This window comes from Dermacentor silvarum, chromosome 1 (genome assembly GCF_013339745.2).
Source record: "Dermacentor silvarum isolate Dsil-2018 chromosome 1, BIME_Dsil_1.4, whole genome shotgun sequence".
NCBI lineage: Eukaryota > Metazoa > Arthropoda > Arachnida > Ixodida > Ixodidae > Dermacentor > Dermacentor silvarum.
Genome location: NC_051154.1, coordinates 352,350,461 through 352,372,397, shown reverse-complemented (window position 1 = coordinate 352,372,397; position 21,937 = coordinate 352,350,461). Strand labels below are relative to the sequence as shown.

At 49.0% G+C, this 21,937-nt stretch overlaps 1 protein-coding gene across 2 annotated transcripts in view; it reads right to left on the bottom strand.

The window, feature by feature from the left end:
• LOC119437422 (protein crumbs) overlaps positions 1-21,937 on the bottom strand; it is a 216,164-nt gene that overhangs the window by 35,090 nt on the left and 159,137 nt on the right. For both annotated transcript variants that reach the window (XM_049660519.1, XM_037704451.2), the window contains exons 19-20: positions 13,243-13,433; positions 1,747-1,859 (exon numbers count right to left, since the gene is read on the bottom strand). In XM_049660519.1, coding sequence (XP_049516476.1) covers positions 1,747-1,859; positions 13,243-13,433 — 304 coding nt within the window. The remainder of the gene's footprint in view (positions 1-1,746; positions 1,860-13,242; positions 13,434-21,937) is intronic.

The following is a 21,937-nucleotide window of genomic DNA, read 5'->3' as shown; positions in this document are numbered from 1 at the left end:
CTTTTACCTTGCTGCCCAAGCCTGTGTGGGAAGGCAGGTGAGGGGGTCTGGGACTTATCCGCGTCTCCCTGTTAGTGGAGCGGAGCCGCGTGGTTCTGCTCGCGCCGTTTCCGCAGAAATATGCGCGCGAACGTCCGCGCGCTGCCGGCCACGCCTTTTTTTTTTTACTTGCGCCGGCGCCATGACAGTTAAGGCGCTAGTCCGGCGTAACGCTGGAGCACACCACACGCGATGTGCTATGCCGGCACAAAGCAGACGCTCTACGCTCTAGCATCACTGCGCAGCCAGCATGACCGGCAGAATTCGGCACGCTTTGGCATAGCCAGTGCAGGAATAGAACCTGTCCTATCTCGCGCAGAGCTGCTAGACCAAAGTGCATTGCGCGCTGGCTTGGCTAGCCGGTCTACAGATCGGGTGCAATGAAGAGATTGCGCTGAGCTTGCGCTTTACCTAGAATTACTGTATAGGGAGCTCTCTAAAGAGAGCCTATACAGTAACTACAGTTAAACCTAGATTATAACAAAATTGACAAATTCCCGAAAAAATTCGTTGTAAAGAGGATTTCATTATATGCAGGTTCGGCATGAAAATTAAAAAAAGAAACGCTTACCGTACTTACTCAATCCTAACACGCCCTCGATTGTAACGCACACCCGTTTTCCATTTTCGTCAAAGCACTCATCCTTGGAATGTCACACCAGGTACTGGATCTGTGGACGCGTGTGTTTCGCACAAGCGCGAGGCGTCGGAAACGAAGAGCGAGCGACACGATGGCGTCGTAGCGTCGTATAGTGTCACCTAGTGTCAGGTTAGTGAATTGAAGCGCAGAGACTTGTGCAGTAACCATAAGAGTGGCGCTGCCAGCGCGTTGAAAACAAAATGTTTTTTTTTTTTTCGTTCGGCAACATCAACTAGAAAAGGAGAGTGTGCCGGCTTGGCGGGCTAGGCCAGCTGCAGCAAGCAGCGGGATCAGGTTTGAATGAAGGGAGGGGGAAAGGTCACACCCGCGGCGGCAAGATCGCCGGGTTGAGAAATGCAGGCCCATTTCGCGCTCACACGCACGCACACGTGCGCTCGCTGTCGCCTCGCAGTCGCCGTGAATTCAAGCGCACCAAGCGCGATGCCGCCACTTCACATTCCGTCGCGGCGGAGAAGGTGCTTCCGGTTGCTGCTCGCGCAAAAATGACAAAATTGGGGGCAAAATCTCTAGGTTGTCGGCAGGGAAAATTCGTTATTTCGAGAGGGGGCTCCCGCTGCCAATTCGTTATGTAGAGGTCTCAAATACATGTGCTTCTATGGAGTAACGGCGGGGAATAGAAAAACTTCGTTATATCCAGGAATTCTTATATGGAGGTTCGTTATAAGCTGGTTTAACTGTATAGCTTTGCCAAACGAAAAAGTGCTGCAACAGCTGCAAAAAGTGCAGCAACAGCAGAAAAATTGCAGCAACAGCTGATCACCGCGCTGCTGTGGGACACGTTCAATGCACAGAACTATACAGGGTGCAAATTCTTGGCAATCCTCGCGTCGCTGACGTAACATAGCCGATTTCGTCGGGCGCTCCCTGGCACGCTGGAAACGCCGGACTGTATCCGAGCCTTAACTACTGATCGCGGTGCACAGCCTGCTTTATATGCTACTGGGAAGCTCATATGTAGTGGCAGTTCCTGCAGTTACAGGAAGCAGCCAAGTAAATAAGCTTACAGCAATCAGTGCAATACAATCAGAAAGTCAAAGCACACTCACACTCGAATCCCTGCTCCAGGTCTTGGCAAGTGCTTTTTTCAGGACAGTGGTTAAGAACACATGGCTTTAATTCCTCGCAGCGGTTTCCACGATATGAAGGCGGGCATACACACCTGCGGAAAAAAAAGAAATAGTAAATGAACAGGGGGTGAAAGTAGAGCCCCTAGTGACATGGAGTCAAGGCCGCGTGCGCAGCATGTGCACTTCTCGACAACCCACGACGCACATCGCCCTACGCAATGCGTGAACGGGAAACACACTTGTGGCCTCGGCCATCGTGAAATTTCTAGTAAACTTTATTTTAATAGACCACAACCCTCAGCAAAAGTCTGCAATCAATTTTCCGCCGTGCTGGCACTATAAAAAAATGTAATGATTTCAATCGAGCGGTTCTCGTCTGCAACCAGTCGTTGCATGAAACATTGAGTATGCATTACAAAGCACAGAATAATTAAATGTAAGCACTACAGAGGATGCACTTAACCACGCCACAACAATATGAATACAGGCCCTATCTGCTGAGCGGCCGCACACAAAAAGAAAAAAAAAATATTCACCAGCGATCACGATACTCCCCAATGCGAAATTTGAGCACTCGGCTGGCACGGACAATCTGTATCGTGCGGCACGTTGTAAACGGAGCGAAGTGTGGCGCGACTGCCTCGCTAATTTGGAGATCGCGAGAGGCAGCATGCGGGTGACGCGTGGGCGCAATTCATATCAGCCGCCGCCTACAGACCTACCAGACGACGCACGCTACTCTGGCGCCATCTCGTAGCCATGGACGCCGCACTACGCTTTTTTTCTCACGCTTTCGCAATACCCTCCTAGCGTATTTCCTCCCCCGCTGCGCTCCGCGTTCGCTCATTCATTCTCATTGTGCTCGTTCGCTCGGTTACGCCGAGAGCTGCGCTCTAAAAAGCAACATGATCGTTGTACTCCAAATGACTTGATGCAAGTGCCTTCTAGGAATGTGCGCCTGTTTCGTGTATTGCGGCGCGGCAATCAAAAGTTGGCACTTCGCCTAATTTGATGCTAAGTATAAAAAAAAGGACATTCTCTTCCCGAAGCATCTGACGTAGGGACGAAGAGCCGTTTCAAATAAAGTTACATTCATTCATTCCTTGTCCCATTTCTCGCGACAATTCTTAGCATCATATATAAAAAAACTAGCCCAACAGCAAACTCTCATCCGATCGCAAGGGGGCCGCCGTTAGGCCTCCGACACGAACAACGCCACCTAGGAGAATTTACACAACCACAAAAAAAAAAAATTTATATAGAAAACTGTCACGCACGTGACGTGTGACTTCACTGGAGGTGGCGGCGCAGAAGCCCCGCCCTAGACGGGCGAGTTGTGAAAACCATAGAGTTAGTACACTATACTTCATTTCATACATAAGGTGCAACGCTGTGGAAGCTACGCAACAAGTAGGTCACCAAAATTTATCACTCCGCGCGCGCGCTGCGCGCCAGCGGCGTTTGCTCGCGCGAGCATGCACGTGAGGCTGCCACAAGGGGCTGCAAATGAAAACGAAAAGCAAATTGACTTAAAGGGCCCCTAAACCACCCAGAGGCCGAAATTTAGTTGTGGTGTTGCAGTTGCGCACGAGTCTACAACGAACCCGTAGCCGCGAGAATTTTTCGAAATGGTGCCGTAATAGCGGAGTTACACGCGTTAGATGATCGAAACACGGCCCTCGCTCCTTTCGCTCTTTCCTTCGCTACTCTCCTCTTCGGCTGGTCTCTCCTCCTCACCGAATGCTCCTCCAAATGTCGCGAGACATTCCTTCTCGCCAACGCGCTTCTCCCACTTCCGGTTAAGGCACGTCCGCGCTAGCGCAAATATACCGACGGCGAACTGACCTCTAGTGCCTTAGAACGTCTGCCGCGCGACAGGTGTCCAAATTATACGGCGCACCACGCGCTGCACAATCGACGGGCCAATAAACGACGCGCGAAGCTGCGCGCCTCCGCCGCCGGCGACAAAAAGATTGGCTGCAGCTTCTGTTCCAAGCAAAATTATGTCCGCTAGATAAAGCGTTGCGTAAATTGACAATTTAAGAAAAACAATATCCGCTGTCAAACGTTTAACGTGAACGAGAGCTCCGATACTTGTCGAGCTCAGCTGCAGCGCACGGCTACCGACGGGAGACGACCGGCTCCGCTGTGCTCGCATCGCCGCGGACGGCGTATTTTTCTTTTGTCTACAATTATTGCGAAGAGCGACAAGAACGATAAGAAAATATTGCAGCTCGTGAGCGTCGGTAATTCATTTCGAAGCGCCGTCCGCTTTAGCTTTGAAGGGAACCGGAAAAGGCCTAGCGACGATATCGGCGCCGTCGAGCGATCAGCGGCGGTGAGGCTGCCGCACAAATGAGTCCCGGTAGGACCCTATCCCGGTCTCATCCTCTCTAAGTACGGCAAGGAAATCTCGTCGTTCGCGAGCAATACCGCTGTCGAACGTCGGCCCGCGAATGGCAAACGGCGTGCGGAGAGTTACCGTGCCGGTAACGTGCACGGGCCTTAGCCACGACTCAGCGCTTCTCGGCTACCCACTGTTGCTTCCGTGCCGGCCAGTGTTCATGCGAAGCGTGCCGCTACGGACCCTGTGTTGCGCACACGTCTAGAAAGGCCAACACTGTCGCACTCTGTTGGCTCAGCTAATCATACCGATAAGCACGTTGGAACGCGAGCAATTTGGTACTTGCGTAAGCGCGCACAAGCGAGCAAAACGGCAAGGAAGTGCAGGGAGCGCGCGTACTTGCTAGCAGACTAAACGGAAGTCGTCGATTCTTGCTAGACCAATCGACATCGTCGACCCGGTTGACATCACCAGATTCACCCTGCTGACGTCGTAGGTCCGTTCGATTCGCCTGCACCACTGTGAACCAGTTCACGGCGGTTCACGAGAAGTTCAGAAATTGTGCAGCTCGATTTCTGCAGTGCAGGCACAGCGCGACGCTGGAAACGAATGCCAAGGTGCAAACGCGGTACAGGCGTTGCATTATGTCCGACTAATGTTCACGGAGTGCGTAAGTTTAAGAGGTCCTGAACTGCAGGTATGATCGCCTTTTGGGCCGTAAATAAACGCCACACTTGCGTAGATACATCCGACGTGCATAAGCGGGGTTTTAACGGCGCTCGCGCCCGTGTGCTGCGTCATCTGCTGCGCTGCTGCTTCGCACCTGTCCGTATGCACCAAGGCGGCACCGACAGTGGAGTGGGTGCAGCAAAATCATGAACCAGCCCTGCACCTTATCTGCACCTCTTGAAACGAACACGGCGTGGTTCAGCGGGCGCCATTGCTGCACCGAATGGCAGGGTGCAGCACCTCGTGAACTGGTTCAGGCGGTGCAGGCGAATCGAACGTACCTCGTGACGACCGCTGGGGATACCGGAAAGGCCAGGAGGGAAAGGACGGCATTGTGTGTGTTTTTTTTTTTTTCTTTCTTTTTGTGGCGCGCCAGAGGCGCGTAGCGCTGAAGCGTTTGGCATCGTTGATCGTGACGGCATTCTGAACTCGACGCGCGTGTTTACTAGAAATGTTCAAAAAATATCTGAGGTGGTTTAGGGGCCCTTTAAAACATCGTGTTAGCAGCGGTATGCGTACATGGTTTCTTCGTTTCTAAGGGTAAATTCTATTTTCCATTCAGAACTGCGCTTATATAAAAAAACATTTTCACAAAAATCGTTAAAAAATAAAAAACACCGAATTATTTTCAGTGCGAACTTCGTTTCTAAGGGTAAATTCTATTTTCCATTCAGAACTGCGCTTATATAAATAAACATTTTCACAAAAATCGTAAAAAAAAAAACACCGAATTATTTTAAGTGCGAACACAGCCTCTGCAAGTAGTATATCTAGCCTCCACAGCATTGTACCTGACGCATGAAATGAGTATTGACACTTTTCGAGGCGTTCCCGTGGGCGCTGCCATGTTTGATCACGCGGTGACGCGTACACTGCTTGCCTCAGCTGTCTGATGGATGTACACCCGTGAGCAAAAGTATAAGGACCACAGGGTCGCTAAAAAATGAATTTCAACAAGCATAAACTGGAATTGACGATTACATTGAAAAGTTCGCAATTCCAAGTTTGGACTGCAGTCCTCAATATCAAGTTACTTTCACAGGCAGAGAAAAAAATCGGCTTTATCGCGCAACCCCTGGTCCGCATACTTTTGCTCGCGTGTGTACATGACGCCCGGTGCGGCTCAGGGAACCTCTGTTTCAGGAGATATCGCGGACGCTGACTGGGTGGGCGACACAAAGCTTTGGCCACAGCTTCAGAGGGCATGTAAAAGCACTTTCAGAGCTCATTAAGCTTTGTCCAAACGGCGCGAGCAGCGTATATGGTGCTTGTTCAAAAAACGAGGCTAAAAACAAAAACGCTTAACCTTGCACTCGGCCGCGCAACGCTTGAAACAGCGAAGCTGGGCGATCGTAGCCCAGAATTTTCGGGAAGTGAACGCAAACTTTTCATCTTATTATTTATGATGATGATAATTTCTTTTTGCGCGTCTCGGACTTACGGCCGTCACTGCGCGTTGCATAGCGCAGCTTGCAACACCGACACCGTGTTGCAATGCCGACACCGCGTTCCACCGCGTTGCAATGCCGACAACGCGTTCCAGCAGACCCGCTCCGCGAATGCGTCTCTCTCTCTCTCTCTCTCGCTCTCATTTTCTTTATCTCTCTCCCGAGCATAGCGCGCAAAACCATTTCTTCACCTCGCAGAGCATTGACACGAGCGCGTGTGAACGCGCCAGCTGAGGACGAATTAAGACAACGATGCTCGAGCGCAATCATATGGTTCTTTCTTCTTTCTGGGGTTTTACGTGCCAAAACCTGTTCTGATTATGAGGCACGCCGTAGTGGAGGGCTCCGGATTAATTTTGGCCACCTGGGGTTCTTTAACGTGCACTACAACGCAAGCACACGGGCGTTTTTTCGATCCCGCGATCTCGTGCTCAGCAGCGCAACGCCTTAGCTGACTGAGCCACCGCGGCGGGTAAGCGACACACGCCTACTGGCACATATACCCAGTGACCCAAGATGGCATCAATGAGATTCGCATAAATGCATGTTCTGCAAGCGTGGCTCTATAGCCTAGCGGTTTTCCAACACAGCAAGTAGCGCTAGGCTATAGAGCCACGCTTGCAGAACATGCATTTATGCGAACCATACGATTGCGTTCGAGAATAAAGTAAATGACTAAAAAAAAGGCTCTATAGCCTAGCGGTTACGACGCTCGCCTTGGGACCGCGGGTACGCGGGTTCGAATCCCGCCCAGGGTGTCTACCAAGTGGACATTTTCAGATTCCCTGAGTGATTTTGCTAAATTCCCTGAGTGAAACGGAACTTTCTTTTACATCAAGATGAGCTGACACCATGTTGCCTGATGCTGTCACTCTTTAGTAAGCATGTTAAAAAAATGCGAAGCATCAATTGCGATAGCAAATTAGTAGAGAGCTTTACGGAGTAAGGATAGTAGTTTTATCGATCAGCTGTATAAACTTAGACATGCAGCAGCACCAGCAATGCGCCGAACTGTTGTCGACGCCGTCGGCGTTTTGCCCGCGTTCACACCGAACACGCACGGCGCTGGTGACTGTTGCCTGTGCCTCTGGGGGCGGCTCCGAAGTTTTCGACGAGATCCGAACGGGACACTTGTCGAGCAGCGTCTGAAGTCTTTACCACCTTCTCGCCTCACCACATTTTTATATAAATACGCATTTGGGGGCGCAGCTAAACGTCACCTCCCCTCCCTCCCTCCATTACCACAGCTTTCGTTCCCTTTCAATTAAATTACAGCTAATTTAGGGACGGGCGATTAGTGGATTTGAGGTTCGAAGCGAGTATTGATTTGGTCAAATAATTTCGAATCGAATAGTTTGAACAGTATATATTACATATTACAGTAAAACCTAGTTAATTCGAATTTCACGGGATTGAAAAAAAAAATGTCCGAATTATCAGGGTATGCCGAAAACAATAAGCAAATGCTTACTACGTCAGCACGATTTTATTAGTATAATGTATGAGCAAATCCTTTCGCTATTTAGCACAAAAGCAGTGCGGAAGCTGCAATTCTCGTCATCTCGTGAATGATTAGCTCTCGCAGCGGCGATTGAGGCCTCGCGATTTCCTTCGCAGCACGTCTGCGGCGCGCGCCATCATTTCCGACACGCTTTGCACTACCGCGCGCACATCCCGATAATTCTTTCGCCAGTAAGCTCACAGCCAACGTATCGCACGTCCATCGTGATGTAGCCGGTGCGCTTCATCCTCGACAGCTTTGCCCCGAGTCAAACCGAAACAACTGCTTGTCGCAACCGCGGCCGCTATCGACACGATTATGAACGGCGACTTTGCCCACGATAGCGGCAAAAACGCCCGCGTCATGCCGCGAGCGGCAACGCATCATGACGCGCGCGGCAAAAGCGGCAGGAATCGGGGGTTTTACGGCTTGCCGAGGGTCCCGAGAGCGACGAGGGTGACGTCACGGAGCCAATGGCAACCGGACCTCCGCCGTTCCGCGCCGGGTTATCAATCGACGATTGTCGTCTCTCGCGGTTCTATCGAGGGATTTCTGGACGCTGTCCGATCGCACCCTTTTCGCTCACGGTGATTCCGCGTTCCGAGAGCGCGCGAGATCATATCGCGCTGCCGCGCGGCGAGACGCGATAGCCACGGTGGACTTCGCGGCAAGGCGCTGACGCGCGGCTACTTGCCGCTAGTGTGACCATACCCGGCCGACGCACGCACCGAGTCAGAACGAAACTACCGTTCCCTGCAACAACTTCAGACGAAATCGCGGTCGCTGTCTATGGGATCATGGATGGCCACTAGCAGTAGCGCACCCAGCATCTCTGCCAGAGGGTTGACAGCTTGTCAATACCATCTAAACAGCACTAATTTCGATTTCTTCACGGGAAATTAATTGTCAAAAAAATGCGCTTTTTGCGAGTGTGCAGACGATTGCGCGTCTTACATCTTAGTTGCAGCACTCAAATGCGTAAGGAAAGAAAAGGGGTTAAACAAAAGGGGGGGTTAAGTCGGCCTCAGGGGGGGGGGGGGGTTGCAACCCCCGAATCCCCCCCCCCCCCCCCGTCGTTGCGCCACTGGCCACTAGGCAGCTCTTTAGGCACGCGGCCGACGTGCGCATTGCGTCAAAACGAAACTAAACGAAACCGCTGCGAAAGAAACCGCGGCAGCTATCGACGCGATGATGGGTGGCGACAATGAAATCCCGCGGCCAACGCGTTGTTATGCGCGGCGGTAAACGCAATAAAGGCACAAATAGGCACGAAGCGTTGCGTCGTTGCTGTCATTCACGCACGATTTCCGCTGCTGACTATGGCCATGCGGACTCCGCCGCTTCGTTTCGGTTGTGCGCTAGCGCCGTTTCTGCTCTTCTGCGTCGCACATTTCAGGCTCTTTAATGCAAAAACATATAGCCTTCGAGATTTATGGTTGATGTATGGTAGCCATGACGTGAAGCAAAGCCTCCGAGATTTGCACCGACCGTCCGTGGCTTTTGGCTGCCTATTCGGGACCGCTGAATAATTCAAAAATATTGAATCCATGAATTCGAATCGAAGCGAATAACGAACATAGAATTATTCAAGGAAATACTCGACAATACCCTATATTCGCCCATCCCTAGAGTAATTTTCCCTGATAGAGGCACAAATTCCCTGAGTTTTCCCTGAGTTTTTCCAGAATATTCAAAATCCCTGAGAATTCCCTGTTTTCCCGGTTTTCCCGGTTGGTAGACACCCTGCCGCCTCGGCAAGAAGGTTTATTCCTTTTGTTTCTTGATACGAACCACAAATTACGGCACGCTTAAGGGGACACTAAAGGCAAATATTAAGTCAACGTGTAATGTTAAAATACGATCACAGAAACCTCGAAACGGTTGTTTCGTGCCAAGAAAAGATTTTGTAAGAGAACTGCGTCTGAACCGTCCGCGTACCTCTAGCGCCACTCCTCGCCCGCCCTCCCGAGCGAGGAGTGGTGACGTCATGGTCTCATTGTGACGTTGTGCCACTGGTCAGTAAAACGCCGCCCACAGAGAGCGCGACGGCTTTCTTGCGGAAAACGCAGACGAGCGGCCAGAAACAGCCAAGACAGAGCCGACGGCAGTGCGAAAGTGGAATAAAAAGCGTGCGCCGAATTGTAAACATGATGATCGTCGCAATGGACCTTGTTGACGACACAGTGGCTCGCGATGCTGGGCTCGATTTCAGTTATTTAAGCTCCAATGAGCGTCACATGCTGCTGAGGGCTCGCGCTGCCGGCATCGTTGCGTACTATGACGGCGGCCTCGACACCGGCTCTTCCGAGCGCGAAAGCCGCGAGGACTGCAGCAATGCGACGTCGGGCGACGAAGCCGGTCACCGTCTGGACGTGCCGTCGCGCGGACCGTTCGGGCATCCCGCTACATCACATGGACGTGCCATGTTTGCTGCTTGCAATTTCACGTACGAGTTTAGCGAGCCAGTAGCACCAGCACAGCACTACGCGATAACGGAACTACTGAAACTCGAAAGCGCGCGGCGCAGAGTCGAGCGAAAACGAAACCTTCACACCACCCATGTCTATATCAAGGGTAACGCCAAAAAGTTATTTTTGCTAAGAATCTAATAGAAGCAGACAAGTAGCATTTTCTTTCGTCTTAAAATTTAACGAAATGATCTTTTTAATTCGATTGGTTAAGTACTAGTGACTTTTCTTTTTTTTTTTTTTTTTTTTTTGTTTTGAGGAGTGTCTTCGTCATCGGGTAAGTACCTGAATGTCCCTGGAGAGTCTCTTATCGTGTCGTGCATTTACTTCAATTTCTCGCTTACTAAAGCTCTGTTTGCGATGATATTGACGCCTTGGATGTTCTAGAGCATTACTCTATCACTTCAGCTTGCCGTTTTATTTGCCTTTAGTGTCCCTTTAAACAGTTTCGCTGTTAAAATGTATTCCAAGCTTTCCGCTTAGGAATTGAATCAGGATCAGTGTGTTTTGGTTTTCGTTCTTTATTTGGCAAATACTTTGAAGCAGCGGCTTGTCACGCTTCTGACTCAGTAAGTTAGTCAGTGCGGTCACTATCTGATTATTTTCTGCCTAATCGCTCGCGGGTGTGCGCAGTTGCAACATATTTGTTCTTGCTGCTCACAAGGCTTGGAACGTAGCTGTTCTGTACTTTGTAGTAGCTTGTATAGCAAAGATGTATTATCGCTAGTAACTCGCTTACTCGTGTGGACCGTCACGAAATATTTAGCTTCGACCATTCGTGTGCTGTCGGTGTGGTCGCTGTTACCCATTGATTCAAGTGTGCGCCCATTCACATATTCTTAATACATTGGCGATAGAGAGTGCGTAAGTTTGCGTGGAGTTGGGGTAGATGTGTGCAGATAACGTGCGTGAAACTTGCTTTGCCAGGAAGCGGCGCTACTCCCTTTGTCATTGTTTAACGAGCGGTACTCACTCTTGCCCACGTTCCGGGGTTTAAGTCTTTGGCGGTTAGCTATACAACGCGGACATGAATTTTTGTGAAAAGTGATATTTTTTTTTTTTATCCACGAGGAAACTCGTACATTGAGAAGGGCCGGCAACAGAGGCTGTCCGCATGTAGCAACGGTCCGTGAACTTGGTCACATGTATTCATTTCATTCCTTAATATGCCAGTCTCTATTTTTGCAGCCAACTAGTGCACACGTCTTATCGAGAAGAAATCTCAAGAAGATCGCCGAGATAACGCCCAAACTTTGCTGCCGAGGTGAGATAAAGCGTACCACACCATTTCCCATGACGGGGCGAACGGGTTAGAAACGGGTACACGTACGACCTGAAGCGGGCAGGCCATGTGCTCCCACGTCAGGCAATGACGTTATTTGATGAAAGACGTTTGAACTTCGATCCGGTCACAAGCGTCAAAATTGTTTACATGCACGAATGAACCTGGCAGCCAGCTTACTAATCAAATAATCGGAACCGATAAGTGCTCCGTTGTGAAAAGAACGCTTATTCGGATTAACGAAGAGAAACGTTTTGCGAAGGCAGCTTCGGAGCAACCTCGTGCGACTTATCGCGACAGGTGGCAAGCGCCCATCATTACAACGTGTTAACGAAAACGAATCTCCTGATGGCTCCGTGCAAAACACAAAAGAAGGCAACGAATTTCTTCGAAAAGTATACAGAGTCAGTAAAAAATTCACTTCTTAACTGTTTTCTTCATTCATTAAATCATCCAACTAACGCACATTTTTTTTTTCTTCAATCTCGAGAGATATGAATGAGCAAGCTTTAATGCCAATAACCATGTAGTTATGGGCATCGATAACAGAGTGCAGTGCAATACGCGTCTTTCATCGACCCACGCGGCCGACACGACCTCGGTCGTGAGCTGACGACGTCGTGATAAAACGTGTGGCATACATCGCGAGCGATTCGCGCACATCGGTGACGTTTTCGCGCGACCTCGTGGCCAACTACCTCCGCAAACACTCAAAGAGGCGTGCGGTTCGTACGCCCCGCATACCTCGACGCCCGCGTCGCCGTCTACACGAGTGTCGTAGACGGGCTATCTGCGCGATGTAAACGGTTGCGACGGGCGACCGTATCTTTCACCTGCGGCGCAAGTGATAAACTCGCGGCGACCGCGATGAGCCCCGATTCACGACAACGGTATATATTCTGTTACGCGGTAACAATCATCGCACGGTCACTGCACGGTTTTGCATCCTCGTTGACAGCGCGTAGTTACTACGTGGCTCTGGCTCACCGTGGGGCGCATTATGATTTCATCTTCTCTCGTTCCACGAGCACCCGCATATATGTCCGCTCTCACGAAGGTGGATAAGGACACGACGGGATTGCAGTAATTTATTTACTTATCGGTTTATTGACGTACGGCTAAGACACTCTTAACGCATATAATCAGAATTCCGGCCGCCCCACATGCAGCACGATTTATCCTCTAGTATACGCGCAGAAACTACATCAGTGATATTTACTCACGTGAACACCGCGCTGGCGTGTGGACCTCAAAGCTGGCGAGTTAGACGGTTCGAATTATCCCATGATTAGAATACAAGGCATTCAAAACTTCAGTCAAATTACTCAGCCCGCTATTGTTGGATTCGAATATTCGAATTCCGAAACTAGGAATACATCCTCTAAAATGATGCGATGAAACGTATGACCACTGCCCGTCGAATGCAGCCGAGAGAAGTACGAGACGGTGTGAACCAATCACGTGAGGGTCATGCGCCACTTCACGATTGAGAGTCGCAAGTTGTCCCCTCTGATCTGGCGTTCTAGCTCAACAATATATGGCAGAATGGTGCAGAACTAAACGCGCGGTTACATGTATCTAAATTTGAAATTCACTTCCGTGCCCCTCCAACAAAGTAGAGAGAGAAAGGCAACAAAGGTAGGTACAGTGTACTAGAATAGTACTCTAGTACACTGTAACTAATGTAGGTACATTAAACTCACTCGTAGGCATTCCAGATGTCCTTGCATGTGCCATTATTGTGACAGGGCGGGTCTTGACTGTTGTTGCAGACGTCATCGCCCACCACTCCGTTCTGCACGTTGAGACTCTGCTCCGGCTCGGCCATTGAGTTGCTGCTGTCAATTCCCTCCGGATCGTCTGACTTGACCAGCAGGATCGGACGGTCATTGAGCTGCAGACAACCAAGCAAGACAACACAAACAAAATACGTCGTCAAACAAACCCCGCTCTGCATTCCAGCGTTTATCCTATCCTTAATCCTCCGAAGGTCGCTGGCGTACGCGCTGTAAATCGATCCGTCCTAAAACGTCGCTAACACGCGTGCCCATACGGCGTTGACGGTGCATTTGAAATTCCATGCTGCACTTAACGCTACTGAAGCCGCATGCGATGTTAGGCAAGTGCTGCCAGCTCCTGGGGAGCCTCAAAAGTTATCTTGGTCTACAGTGCTTCCATCTTTCGGTACACATAATAAGGTATTTTTTATTTCATCTCACACTCCGAATACTTACACAATCGCGCCGTCTGCTCTTCTCGTGACGCAAGCAAACGGTTTTTATCTCGCTTCGCTCCCCGCTTAGGAGGGAAGCCTGGGCTGGAAGCCAACTCCGATGCCGCCTTTTCAAAATGATGTAAAACCCCGAAAAGCTTTTTTTTTTTTATGAGACGGCCGCTGGGCCGATTTGAATTAAATTTGTTGCATTTCAGAGAAAAAGCTCAACTTTAGCGACAGTACATTGAGCAAAATTTTTATTTAGGGCCTAGAATTTTTTACGAAAGTTCACGAAAATCCGTACGTGAAAAAAAAATACAAGCATGAAGTTTACAAATCCGTAACTCTGGACCCAGAAGCGATATCGCAGTATTGTAAACTGCATCTATTGATCAACTAAGCGGACAAAGTTGGTATATTAATTTACAGCTTACGTGAAATTGTTACAATGTTTACGGGGTTTCGCAAAAGTATTATTCAAAATCTAGTGGTAGTGGAATCTCAATACGATCACAACTAATACGAATTTCCGGATTATACGAATTTTTCTGTGGTCCCGGCCAAGCCCCATTACTTTGCAACGTGCTACAGAACGGTTGTTACGGATCGATTTTCGACCCGCGTCGGACTGATCCGTGAAAGTGAACAGCGAGCAGGCACGCGCTTTCTCCCTTTCTCTTTTGGTGCGGAGGCACGGACGCGGCGCCGGACAGCGCCGAGGCCGCGAAGTTTGAAGCGGTGGAGCTTTTGTTCCTTTTGTGCTGCGTGGGGAAGCGCGGCCGCCGCAGCAAGCGGAGGTTCGTGCGGTCTATCGCTTCAACGGAAACTCAGCGGCGTAAGCACAGCGCATACAAAGGTTAGAGCCATGTGGAGATCGCTTTCAACATACGGTGCACACGACAACACCGACAGCCGGCACAGACACAAAGTACAAGAACGCATTTGTCGGCAGAGTAGAAGCCGCCCCACTCCCTCCCTCCCGCGCTGCCTTCCCGCTTTGCCCCTTTCGCGTGGGAGATTGCGTCGCCAGTTGCCCTTGCGCCCGGTTGCAAGATACGCATTTGGTGCCGCAGCACACTGTCGCCCGCCCCCTCCCTCCCATACCTCCCATACCTTTACGGCCTTTCGCGCGACGGAAGTCGCGTTCGCTCTCCGCGAAGGCGCGCGCTTTCACTCGCACATACGGGGCGCGGCGACGATTTATCGCCCTTGGACTTATGCTCCACGTCTCATGCTCCTCCTCCGCATCGCCCTCGTTGATCTCCTCTTCCATCGGCGGGCACACATTGTGGAGAAGCGTGCTCGCTACCGCCCTTGTCGGCGAGATTGTCCCGCGGAAGCCGCATTATAACCGGTATTTTGTCTCACGCGGCTGCACTGTAAGCGGTATGCGTATACATGGAGTTCTATGGGAGGGCAAACGGGAGTCGGAAAAGGCCGCGTTATAGCCAGTTCTGCACTATGAACGGTTACGCTGTAAGTGTTCTATACTGTAAATGCTTTTTACGTGCGTGTGCCTAAGTGAGTTCACCTCTGACTCTTTAATTTAGATAGCTTTATTTGTGTTTTGTTGATACGAATTTCGACTGATACGAATATTTTTCGTGACCCCGTGAGATTCGTATCATCGAGATTCCACTGTATATTACAGAACAGGGCCGATATTTTGTAGCGATGCCTTTCCTATGCTAATGCCATTTCGCGCATGGTCAGTGGTCAGAGCGACGGTCCGTTCAATTTATCAGCGGGATCAGCCGGCTGTCAGCGGTGGATGATAAGACTAGTATAGAATAAAGCATAACGCATCGCTACAAAATACCGGCCCAGTGCATAACACATCAATTTTGTCCAGTTTAGATATATTAGTAGGTGCAAGATACATAATTGCGATATCGTTTTTCATTGCCGAGTTAGAGTTAAAAATATGATAGTTGTTTCTTGAAAACTTGCAATTTTAGACAGTATTTATTAAAGGGGGCCCTGAACCACCCACCCCTCAGGCTTGGTGAAATAACATAGTTCGCGGGTAGCACACGTTGCGGTGAACACCTCAGGCAAGTTTTGCTGTCGTAAGCGGTGCGTGGAGCTCGCAAGCGGAGCGCGAAGTCACCTTTCTTTCAAATGTTCTCTTTTCAAACAGAAGCCTACTGCTCACTCTCTTCTGGACGCTTTATTTCGTAAAATGTCGCAGTTTCACCCGAAAGGCGAAGCATCAATTGCGATAGCAACTTAGTAGAGAGCAATACAGAGTAAGGATGGTAGTTTTATCAGCTGTATAAACTTAGACATGCAGCAGCACCAGCAACGCGCAGAACTGTTGTCGACGCCGTCGCCGTTTTGCTCGCGTTCGCACCGAACGCGCGCGGCGTTGGTGACTGTTGCCAGGGCCTCTGGGGGCGGCTCGGATGTTTTCGACGAGATCAGAACGGGAAACTCGTCGAGAAGCGTCGGAAGTCTTTACCACCTTCTCGCCTCGCAACGTTTTTATATAAATACGCATTTGGTGCCGCAGCTAAACGTCGCCTCCCCTCCCGTCCCTATACGGCCTTTATATGGCGACTGTAAAAGAGAAAAGACGCTTAATTCTGCAGCCCTTCAGGGAGCACGGCGCAGAACGCGCGTTTGTTCTCCGCCGTGCGTTCGCTCCCCGTGAAAGCGCACCTCCCTCGCTCCCTTTCACTCGCACATACAGCGTCCGGCGCGCGGCGACGATTTCATCGCCGTTGATGTGATACGGAACCTCACGGCGACGGCAGAAATCCTCTTTGAGTGTCCATATAATTGCTATCGCAATAATGAAGGGGATTCCCATACGCGGCTGCTATTGGTCGCTGCGGTCGGCTACACCGCGGCCGCCGCGGGGTGCCGCCACGAGATCCACTGGCTAAGCGCCCTGCGGCTCGCTGAGCACAACCGCGTCTGGCTTACGTTTAGCGCGTCGTAGGCACCAAAATAGGAAGTCGTGGCGTCTACGTTAACATCCGAAATGAAATCTGAACTGCACGCCTCTGTGGCATGTTGAAGGCGGAGCGTTGTGGCCACGGCCCACTTCGCCGTAGCCTTCGCAGTGCAAGGCATTGAAGAAGGAACGGGAGCACAACGGAGGCCGTGTTTGATTGCCAATAACTCAGCTTCTGCTGAACGCACTGAAGTACTTTTTGCGTGGTTCAGGGCCAATTCAAAAATCGACGGACAAATGGAAGAATCTGCTTCCTACAGTCATTAGATTTTAACTTTGTCTTTTAAATGCAACAAACCTAATGAGATTCGGTGTAGTGGTTACCGAAGAAAAAAAGAAACTCGCAGCACGGTTACGATCGAGTAAGCAGCGCGAATGTTTAAGCGTTAGCTGCGGCGCGGGCTAGGCGTTTTCGTTCCCGATCTCGAGCTGGACGAATCGCTGGATGGTCTGAAGGTCCCGCGTCTTCCATGACATTTCAGCGTAAAGGATGTTTTAAAACATTCTCATTTAAACTGCTGCGCTCCTCTCCGATGCTCGAGCACTCACCGGCTCTCTAAGCATACACTGGAGCAGCCGAAGGCGGTATGGTGATAATGATTCTGAAAAGATGAGGATAGCATAACGACAGCGTGATTACGACGGCATGAGGCATAGGCGCCGACTACGGGGGAGCTAGAGGGGTCTGTCTTTTTGTTTTTGTATCGAGTTTGGGAGTTTGTTTACAGTTTTGAAAGGCGAAGAGTTTATGAACTGTCTTTATATTTTATATTGTAATCTTACCGTGGAAATGTTTGTGCTGCCCAGTGTTTCTTAGAGACGAAGAGTTTAAAATATCTTTTACAGCGCAAGCTGTTATGGGGTCATTACAATCGCCGTTTCTGTTGGCGATGGTGTCCATTGCCGCCGCCGGTGTCCGTAGCAGCTATCGGCGCGAATACAAAAAAAAAAAAAAAAGAATACCCCATTCCTACCGGAGTCAAACCAGGGCCCGCTGCGCAGGAGTCAGCTACTCTACCATTGAGCCACACCAGCTTTTCTTTTTTCTTTTTTTTTTTTTTTATTGCCTGCTTGCAGTACAAACCAATAGACATTTAAACGCTAAAACATGTCAACCACACTTTGGCTAACATTGTAATATTAAAATCGCTTCAGCTTAATCAAATTATCGAGAATAGCCACCCACTCAGGAAGCTCACTCTGCGCACGGTATATTTCCCGAATATACGCGACACACTCAATGAAGTCGATTCTCGGCGGACGGGTATCGACATCCGCATGTCGCACTGCCATTCGCGTTTCCAGACTGTGGAGACCAAGGAGCATAAACATATCGTACAGAACTCCCCCTTCGTTATCTGTTGGCAAGAACCGAATACCTAGAGGTGTAATAGGCAGTTCTTTTTTTTTTTCAGTGTACGTTGTAAGACATCTCAATGAAATATTGGATCCCAGCAATCGATGAAAACATGCTCGATGATCTCCGTTTTTTTTTTTTTTTTTTTTTTGCAAAGTAAGCAGTTTACTGTCCATGTCACATGAATTCCTTTTTCATCTAACCCTGTTTTTACGGATAGCGTGTTTGTGTGTAGCTTAAAGAAAAACGTTTCTAGAGCAGATCTAACGAATTTTTAACCCGTTTCAATACATCATCTCCTTTACCTCCCCAGTGTACCTACCTGTACAGTGGTATTGGCAACATTGTGTCAACTACAAAGCAGAGGTATTCCATGGAAAAGCGCTTGCTAGCTTGTAGCGGGAAAATGCCCTATAAACGCGACACGCGATGTGACATGCGCGCAGCGAAGCGTTGATACGTGCCCACTTTACATTGCAATTGCATAATACTACACCAGGTAGAACGCCATGTAGCAGTAGCAAAGGTATCATTATAAGGTAGTTAAAGAAGGTTTGTGGAAGAAAAAGAAGTTTAAGGAAATCCATACAAGAATGCTAGAAAAAAATTGGAGGACACTTAAGCTTCGCCTTTAAGAGTGGAACGCGATAGCGTTATCGGGCCCCGTTCGCATCGCATTTTCCTTTATGAGTAGGCTTCACTGCAACACACAACGTGGGAAAGCCAGCTTACAAACTCCAAGCTTACACCGATCCCCTTAAAGTCGGCTTCACTTTAAGCACAAATGAATTGCTGGGAAGACAGTTTTACAGGGGCAATATAAGCCGTCTTATATCAAAATGTGAAGGCTCTAGGACCTTTTTTTTATTATTTTATTAACTGTTTGCTGTTGCCCCGAGGCGCACGCGTGTCCAAAACGCATTAGGCAGGCTAAGTCCCAGTTTGACCTGCCGAGCAGGCGAGCGCCATCTGGATGGTGTTTTTGCAAGTAATCTACCCGGGCGCGCCGCTGTTGTATGGTAGAAATGCTGGAAAAGGTGTTTGTGTTTGAGTTGTACATTCAAATTACAATCCGACACTATCATGTCTGTAGGTTGTGGTTAAGTCGTACTTCACGATTTTTCTACGGATTTTACATAGGGAAATTCGATTAGTTCACTAACTCTGCGCACGCGGAGGGCCTGCGTGGTCCGGGTAGCTCGGGATTATTTTCTCAGCCGCGGACGCCGGCGCCGACACTGGCGCCGGATTTTCTGCGACACGGGGCCCTTAACGCTAGCGTGTTAAATATATATATATATATATATATATATATATATATATATATATATATATATATATATATATATATATATATTGTGAACCTGATTAAATCAAGCTGGCTAGGTGACTATGTCACCACCGCGTTTCAAAAAGGATGCCAATAAATCATCACCATCATTAGCATCGTATCACGCCACTTGTCTTGCAATGCGAGATGCGCGCCGCGTAGTGTCGACACGTGCAAACTTTACATTTCAGTTGCATATTATTACACCAGGTAGAACGCCATATAGCAGATGCACAGGTAGTTATGAGGTAGTTAGAGAAGGTTTGAGCAAGAAAAATAAGTTTAAGGAGAAGTATACAAAAGTGCTGCAATTAAAAAATTAGCGCAGCTTGCACTGGAAGCGCAATGTTAAAGAGACAGAGGAGCTGATGGGGACCTAGCTAGTCCTGGCTTTTGGGCTAGGCTACGCACTACCAAGTCATCCCCAGCATTTTCCGGAATTTATAGATTATTGATTATCGATTCCCTATTGATTGGCTGTCGATGACTGACTAAGCTTAAGTAGTCCCAACCATGCTTAGCTAGACTCTGCCAGGCTCAGCTTCGCTAGTTCACAGGGGTATGCGCCATTGCACTTGGACCCTTTCAGAATTTCTGGACTACCGCCAGGATCGGCCCACATTTTCTGTTCGCAGTTGACACATTACACCTGGCTTAAACAGCTCCACTGTTAAAACATACATGAATAAATAAAGCAGACTAGGTGGCTGTTTGTCACCACCCCGATTCAAAGGAGATGCCAATAAATCATAATCATCATTAGCATCATATTGTGCCACTTGTCACAACTTGACATGCGCACCACGTAGTGTCAATACTGCAAATTTTGCATTGCAGTTGTGTTGCATTCCACTAACTGTCCCGACATGCCGCAGTTGCATGCCGCAGTTGCATGCAGCAGCTGCATGGGTAGCGGTACAATGTACATACAGAAGTATATAGGAATGTATATAGGCAGAAAAAGAATATTAAGGAGATGTATACAAAAATGCTCGAATTCTTTTGAAAAACATGTTACCTGATTATATCAAGCAGGCTAGGTGACTGTTTGTCACCCCCCCCCTCATTTCAAAGGGAATGTCAATAAAGCATCATCATCATCAACACCAGTATTGTATCGTACCATAGATCATGGGATGTGACATGTGCGCCGCATATCGATACCTGTGTTTACTCTTCGGTACGCGTTATGGGGCCTCCTCGCAAGGTACGAACCACTTCAGTTCAGATTGTTCACGTGAAAACGACGCGTAGAGACTTCGCCACGAACACCCTGAAGTGTGTGGTGCCGGAAATGGAGCTCCTATGAAGCTCCAGCTTACGCTGTGACTGTGCAGCGTGTGCCGCGCAGGCCTTTGACTTTTTAAATTTTTGAATTGTTAGGTTATTGTGGAAATGTTTGTATTATCCAGTGGTTCTCCAAAACAAAGGGTTTGCAATGAGTTTTTAATATCTGAATTGTTAGCTTGTTAAGACAATGTTCGTGTCGTCCAGTGTTTTCTCTCACTTTGACTAAAGGCGTTATGAATGTCTACCAAGAGTTGACGTCTTTTTCAGTTTCTTTTTAATTTCTTCACTTAGTATCTTAAGAACCATGCGGTCATTCTTTGTAGCATGTTCGCTCGACGTTAGAAACAAATAAAACTGATGTTTATATATAGTACTGCCTCTCCGCCTGCGTATATCTCTTGCCCAAGAAGCATGCGTGGGTGGACGGGGGGGGGGGGGGGGGGGGGGGGGGCGGGACCGAGAAAAAGAGGGTGCAAAACATGCTGCTTGCTATTTTAGGTGTTTTACTCCTCCTTGCGGTAGTGCTTCACACACTCACTATAAGATGTGGAGCACAACTTTCAGTATTGGTATCCCGTAAGAACGCCACTGACAGTCCAAAGCACCGACCAGTGCATTTTTACATCAGCAGGTACAGCGACCGCTCGTCGTTCGCTTGAGATATAAAGCTAGCTGCTCGTGACATTAATTAATGTCAGAACACAGCGAAACACGCAGATTTTGTGCATGTAAGCACCTATGCACCACTCCGAGTCACGCTGATATGAGTCAACACACATTCGAAAACAGCGAGCGGGAGACCGTAGTACGGGAGCGTTGTTACCCTGCCTACTTATCATTCTTCATATTCAGCGAACATTTAGAGAACGTGCAGTTTTCTCGCGGCAATGCCGATGCCAGTATTGACACCATTGGCAGCTGAACGAGGCTGTTGTTTACACTGCTGTATCGAAGGGGGCCTCCGCTTGTTGCCCATTTGGGATACGAGGCAAACAGTGCATGTCAAAAGCTAAATAATGGGTCAGCATAACAATACATAAAACAGACACCTATTTACGCAGTCACATTTAATTTAGGGAAGTGCCAGCGAGTGCGATTGGCTGCCATCGAGAACAGCAACGTACTGATGTTGATAGCACGCCGTGTCATCGCATCTAGCTTTTTGTGTGTGCATTGTACGAAATGAGGAGTGGTTTATTTCAAATCCGTACAGACAAAACTGAACTACAGAAGCAGTTTTCTGCATT